Here is a 7,442-nt window from a genome sequence, read left to right as displayed (position 1 = left end):
AAAAGAATGATATGCTCTATCTCTGGCTGTTGCACAGAAGTTCCATGAGAGTACGTAAGAGGATCTCTGTAAATTTGTTTTTCTTTTCTCTAATCAGATAGGATGAAGACCAGGAATCTTAATTATTGCCACATTAGCACACTGAGTGGACTTCATTAGAAATCATTCCTTTCTATCTGATCTCTTTTTGTTCACCTGTTCCTACCTTTCCGCGGAGGCTCCTGAACCCTGGGATGTTCTTGCTTACTTTAAGCAAGTGCGTAGCCCAGCCAGCTACAGAAGGCTTTTATAAAGGTCATGGGCCATCAGTATTTCCTTTCCGGTAAGCAGACTTCTCATCTCCAAGAAGGGTGAAGGGTTTGCGGACATTTGCCAAGAAGTGTCTTCCACACTTGGTGCCACTGACAGCTGCCCATCAAATGACACACTATGGAACCCTATTCGCTGATCCCCGCTCACCTGTGAGTGCTGCTCACACAGATTCCTGCTCTGGATCTTTGCTCTGGTCAGTTGAGTGTTTGCATTAAAAGCCCTGGAACTGAGTAGCTTCTTCATCCATCCTTGCTAGGGCTCAGTGGTTAGCTCAGGGCCAAGATTTGGAATATGCGTTCTGGGACTAAGAAGCAAAGTACACGTGCTCAAATGATTTATGATTATAAAGTGAGTAAGTGAAGGGCTTTTAATATAGCCAAAAATGGAAAGTAAAAAATGACATGAAAATGGGTGATAAGAATCGATTGCCATTATTTTCATGAGAAGTAGTATCAGGCTGCTATAATAAAATGACATAGACTAGGTGGTTTAAACAGTAGTCATTTATTTCTCATGACTGTGGAAGTGGAGATTCTGAGACTGGGGTGCCAGCATGGTTTGCTGAGAGAGAGCTCTGGTTTCTTCCTCTATAAGGACACTAACTAATCCCATCACGGGGACCTCAGCCTCATGACCTCATCTAATTATCTCCTGAAGATACCTTCAAATACCATTGCACTGCGGACTAGGGCTTCAATACATGAATTTTGGGAGAGTACCAACATTCATTCCATGCCAGATAACTTCTTTTATTTATTTTTTAATACTTTTTAAAAAGTTTCATTTATTATTGATTTGAGAGAGAGAGAGAGAGAGAGAGAGAGAGAGAGAGAGAGAGAGAGAGAAACATGGACTTGTTGTTCACTTATCCAAGCATTCATGGTTGATTCCTGTGTGTGCCCTGACCTGGGATGGAACCCACAACCTTGGCATATTGGGCCATTACTCCAACTATCTGAGCTACCTAGCCGGGACCAAATAACTTCTTCTGAAAACATGTTACAGGTATTTCTTTCCATAGGAAGATGGACGTAGGCCCTTTTTGGTAGATGCTTTCTTAAATTTGTCAAAGTACTTCGAAGAATGAAATTTCTGTGAAGTAGTGACCCTGTACTTCATGGATGAAGTGTGGGCATTCATATCTCACTCATGTGAGGAAGTTTCCCTGACCATCCTACCTAAATAGCATACCAGCCTGTTCACCCAGCACTGCTTTGTATCACACGTACTACCTCCCGACTTTTTCTGTTTTGTTTACTATTATATCTTCAGCAGCTAGAACAAGACCAGGTTAGTCTCAGTATTTGTTGATGAATGCATAAGGCATTTTTACCTTTAGCATTTTTATGTTTCCTATATTTATATACTATCCTTGAGTTCTTAAAGTTTCACAACATCTGTATGTGAAGATATATTTCTTTTTCACCCTATGCAAATATTATGTATATTTTATAGCCATTAGAAAAAGAACAAAGAAGTGTGTCACTCTGAATCTCATTCACTTGCAGTTGGAAAGGTGCAGGTGAACTAAGACCAAATCTGTCTTCTGTTAGGAGAGAGAAACTTTAGAGATCAACCGAAGTACTTGTATGCATGCATATTAGCATAACCAATGGACACAAGACACTGGGGGGTAGGGGAGGCTGTGGGGGAGGTCAAGGGGAAAAAAAAGGAGACAAATGTACTACTCTTTGTAATATTTGAAGCAATAATATATATATATATATATATATATATATATATATATATATATATACATATATATATTTATGAAAAAAATAATTTAAAATAGTTACATTGAGGGAGGATGGGAAGGGCTTGTAGGGGTTGGCTCCTCTGCAATGGGAGACACAGCTTTATCTTTTCTTCCTATAATTCATTGGATCGAAAAACAATCAGGATGCCAATCTAAGAACCACTGGCTTTACTGACCCCACCCCAACCTGGGCAACACTGGCGTCCCCCTCGGGACTGATGTGAAGAAGTAGTCTGTCCTATAACTTAGCAACAACCCCCCTCCCCCATAACCCAGTTAAAAATGGGCAAAAGACTTGACTTGAACAGTACCACAGTGATCATTCCTGCACATTTTTATGCATTTAAGTAAAATAAATTCCTAAAAATGGGATTGCTATGTCAGAATTTATGTACATTTCCACAATTTATGCATAAAAAAGAGTTGTAAGGCATTTTCTTTTTTTTTCTTTGTTTAAGATTGGTAATACTTCTTCCTTAAAGATTATGTAGAATTAATTCACTAGTGAAGCCATCTGCACTATAAGGTTTTTTGGGGAGAAAATTTTTATAATTATTCAGTTTCTTTAATAGTACTATACAAATTTTTTATCTCTCCTTGTGTCAATTTAAGTTAGAGTTTTCAAAGCATTTTTGCATTTTACCTGAATTTTCAAATTTGTTGTCATTAACTTTTTAGTAATATCTATTAATTTCGTTTTTGTCAGTCCTATTTTCTGTTATATTAATTTTTGCTCTTCTGTCTATTATTACCTTCCTTCTACTTTTTTTGGATTTAATTTGCTGTTTTGTTTTACAAGCTTCCTGATACGGATGATGTGATCATTGACTTTTTTAAAGTTTCTTATCTAAAAGCAAGTGTTAGGATGCGGAGCAACTGCAACTCTCACCCACTACTGGGCTGGGAGTGTAATTTGATACAATTGTTAATTTCCGGTACATAAGAAAGTGAATGACTTTGGTATATTGACCTTGTAGCCTACAACCTTGCTGTACAGGTATGTGCCGCATAACGATATTTTGGTCAACGACAGACAGCATGCACAATGCTGTTCCCATAAGATGAAATGGAGCTGAAAAACTTCTCTCATTTGGTGACCTCAGGGCGTCTTAATGTTGCAGAACAATGCCTTTCTCACGTGTTTGTGGGGATGCCGGTGTAAACAAGCCTACTGCACTGCCAGTTGTGTAAAAGTATGGCAACACAATCACAGTGGCAGGCTGTACCCTCCATATTGGTGTCAGTGCATTCTGTGATGTTGACACAGCAACAGAATCGCCCAGTGACACGTTTCTCAGGACGTATCCCCATCGTAACGCGGTGCATAACTGTAACTGCTTATTAGTTCCAGGAGCTTTTAAACATATCCTTTTGATTTTCCATATAGATGATCATGGCATCTGCAAATAAAGGCATTTTTATTTCTTCCTTCCCAATTCGTGTATCACTTATGTTCTTTTCTTCTCTTACCGCATTAGCTAGGACTTCCGCTGTGATACTGAAAAGGCGTAGTAACAGGAGTCACCCTTGACTTCTTGCTGATCTTAGTGGGAAAGCTTTCTAGTAGTTTCTTACCATTGAATATGCTGTCGTCTATCTGTAGGGTTTTTGTAGATATTCTTTATCAGGTAGAGGATGTTCCCTTCTATTCCTAAGTCACTCACCAGTTTTTATCATGAGCCTCGTCCCGTGTGTGTGTTCTCTGTGACGCGTGTGGGACCTCTGTCTAGTCCGCCATGGCCGCCATGCAGGTGACTCGTTTAGGAGCCGTGGGCCTTCCCAGTTGTTACGAGAAATTGGGACGAACGTGTGAGAGCGGAGCGGGAGTGCTGATGTCCTGGGATACAAGAGCACCCCATCATCCCAGCATCGCCCTCCCTCGGCCCGCTGGCTGGGGCGTCTGCAAGCATGTGCACATGTTTGCCATGCGGGACCCAGAGCCTGTGTGGAGTCCATGGTTGGAGCCGAGGCTCAGTTTGCATGTGGCCTTGGCCCCCTCGCCCAGCAGACATCCTAAGTCGGCCCCGTTGTGAGTAACTGATTTCTCTCTGGGTGGGCTTTCATCTGCTACCCTAGGGAGAAAGGAGGGGCTGAACACCACCCGGGGCCTCACGTTGGGGGTGATGGCGGGCAGTGTCTTGCCCACTGCAGGGACGCACGCCCCAATCTGGTGCTAATGAGGTGTCCAGAGCCACACGTGTGGCCACGCTCAGCCAGGTCTCTATGGCTGGTCTGCAGCCTGGGCACCGTCTCTGCCCTCCAATGTGTATTGATTGAGTGCTGTGCCCACTCGTATCCCTGCTGAGGCACCTCAGCATCTGCACCTCAGTGGTGCTTGGCACTCGGCCTGGTGATGGACACAGAGATGGGCTCTCACTGCCTCCTGCCCACCCTCCTGGGCTGGCCTGCGGGCTGAGAGGGAGCCAAACCCAAACCCCGGGTCACTCGTGTAGACAAAACGCCAGCGCTACCCCAGCCCTGGAGCAGCACGATGTTGGGATGGTCTAGAAAGCTAGGGGTTTTTTGAAGTAAATTCTTAATATTTCATATTGTTAATATCCTGAAAACTTATTAAATGTTGTTGAAAGCCTTATTACTATTTTCAGATGCTTTCAATAAACAGACTTCTTTAAAAAGTAAAAAAAAAAAAGTTTTTATTATGAATAGGTATTGGATTTTGTCAAATGTTTTTCCCCGTATCTATTGATATGATCATATCAATGTATTGTCATTCCCCCCTGCTTGTGATTTATTTTCCATGTCATTTATAGCCTTTGTTCTTTGGGAATTTTTATTTGACCAAATATGTAGCCTTTTTGTTGTCTGGTCTGGTCATAAGCTAAGAAAGGCTTTTCTTTTTCCAAAGTTATAAATATATTGTCCTATATGTTTCTCTTAGTACTTTTATGTTTTACTTTAAATCCCTAATCTATCTAGAATTTGTTTTCATATATGGTGTGAGAGCACATCAAACTTACTTTTTCTCTACCCAGTAAAGCAATTATTTTGACATACATTATTTCTACTTTATCTTATTTAGATTTCCGATTTTATCCTTTACTATTTTCCTAGATTCAGTTCTATTTCTGAGGTTTTAAAATTCTGTGCAACTGATCTCTGTATTCCGAAAATCTCCTTGGTTTAATTACTGAAGATCTAGGGTAATGTTTAAATGTTTTAGAGCAAATTTCCCTTTGTTAATTTGTCATTTTCAAAACATCTTAATTTTTTAATGTATTTATTTTTCCAGATGAACTTCATTGTCATTTATGTATCAAACTATTTAAAAACCCATTGGGATTTTAACTATAATCTAATTTAGTATATGTTTTATTTAGAGCATTGACATCATCACTGAGTTCTAACATTATATCTTTTCTTATAGGAACATCATGTATTCTACTTATTTAGATCTTTGTGTCCTCCAGTCTTTTGCACAAAAGCAATTTTGACACAAGAATTCTAAAGATAGCTGAACTTGAAGGCAACAAAGATTCACAGACATAAAAGCCATGAAAGAGTGCCAAGCATATGGTCATCTTAAATTATTTGGAGATTGTCTTAGTTCCTTCAGGCTGCTATAACAAAATGCCACAGAATGTGGCTTATAACCAGCAGAAATGTATTGCTCACAGTCTGCAAGCTGGAAGTCCAAGATTAGGGTGTCATCATGGTTTAGTGAGGGGGCCTCTTCCAAATCTCAGAGCTGTGGTTGTATTGTCACAGGGTGACGAGGTTAGGGAGCTCTGTGGGATCTCATTGATAAGGGCACTGATCCTATTCTTGAGGGCTCCACCCTCAGGGCCTGATCACCTCCCAGAGGCCCTACCTACAAATACTATCACCTTTGGGAGTTAGAGTTTCAACATACGAATTTGGGGGCAGGGACACAAGCCTTCAGACCATAATAGAAATTTACTCAACCTAAAGGTCACTCGAAATAATGCAAAGATGAGGAAGTAATGCTATAAAAAGATAGTAGTAAACCAATTAGACATGAGACTACACACAACTATTTAAAATATAGCTACAAAACAGCATTCAACAGTAATTTTTGGTAAAGCAGATAAGTAATATACAAATAAGCAATTAAGTATAATCTTATGCAATGAAACTGCCAGGCTATGTAAACAAAAAATAAGTAGTTTGAGAAAAGGTCTGAGGATTCAAAGATGTGCTAATTTTCTTTCACAGCAGTTGGTTAATGTTTAATTAAAGGTATTGATAATTAAGATAAGTGTAGGTTCAAGAGATTTCTTCTTTCTTTTTTTAAAACCTCACCCAAGGAGTGAGGATATTTTTCCATTGATTTTTAGAGAGAGCAGAAGGAAGAGAGGGAGAGGGAGGAAGGGAGTAAGAGAGAAAGACACATGGATTGGTTGCCTCCTGCAGCACCCCAACTGGGGCCAGGGACCAAACCTGAAACCCAGGTAATAAATGCCCTTGACTGGGAATTGAACCTGAGACCCTTCAGTGCACAGGCTGGTGCTTTAACCACTACGCATGCTGGCCGGGGCTCAAGAGACTTCTTAAAGTGGCAAAGCAATCACAAGCACAATGAATTTTTTTGTGTTTGTTTTTTTTTTTTAATTTAAAAAAATCAAGTTCTAATTTACAGTAAAATTTACCTCTTTAATGCGCAGAATTGTGAATTTTGACAAACTCATTCAATTGTGCAAGTACCACCACAATGACCCTCACAGGTTTTTTCCTGTACCCCTTTCCAGCCAGATTCTTTTTCACCCCAGTGCTTGGGAATCACCGGTCTGTTCCTCCTCTATAGTTTTAACTCTTCCAGAATGTTCTTTAAATGGAATCATCCAGTGTGTGTATGTCCTGTTGAGCCTGGCTCCTTTGCCTTACAATGCATGTGAGATTTATTCATGTTGTGTAAGAGTTGTTCCTTTTTTTGCTCAGTAGAATTCGACTGTATGGATGTACAACAACTTGTTTATTCATTCCCTTATTGCAGGACATTTGGGTTGTTTCCAGTTTTTGACAAGTACATATAAAGCTTCTCTATGTAGAGAATTACCTTATTCTATTATCGCAGGGGGGAAAGGAAACCAGAAACCACAGAAGAAGAGATAAAAGACAAAACAAAATAAACAGAAAATAGAAAGCATAAAATGACAAAAAATGAGATTCAAATATTTGTATTGCAAGAACAATATTGTTAAATCTCTCATTAAATGACAGAGAACTGAGCTGGAGGAAGTGGCTCTAAGCTTAAGCAAGTAACTTTACCTTTTCCAGAAATTTCTTGAAAGGGTCAAAAAACTATTAAGGTAGAGAAAACCTGAAGTCATGCCTGTTTTTTAGGGAGCCGTCCAATTCCCCCATACTCGGCATTTTCACACATCACATATTTGCA

At 39.8% G+C, this 7,442-nt stretch overlaps 1 protein-coding gene across 1 annotated transcript in view; it reads left to right on the top strand.

Annotated features, from left to right (window-relative positions):
• Positions 1 to 3,804: 3,804 nt before the first annotated feature.
• Positions 3,805 to 7,442, top strand: part of DOCK5 (dedicator of cytokinesis 5) — a gene marked incomplete at its 5' end in the record, with an annotated part of 172,525 nt that continues 168,887 nt past the window's right edge. The window contains one exon of the mRNA XM_081091307.1: positions 3,805 to 3,877. Coding sequence (XP_080947433.1) covers positions 3,805 to 3,877 — 73 coding nt within the window. The remainder of the gene's footprint in view (positions 3,878 to 7,442) is intronic.

The sequence above is a fragment of the Myotis nattereri genome (assembly GCF_964212035.1).
Source record: "Myotis nattereri genome assembly, chromosome: 5".
NCBI classification, from domain to species: domain Eukaryota; kingdom Metazoa; phylum Chordata; class Mammalia; order Chiroptera; family Vespertilionidae; genus Myotis; species Myotis nattereri.
This window is presented reverse-complemented; position numbering and strand designations above follow the sequence as displayed.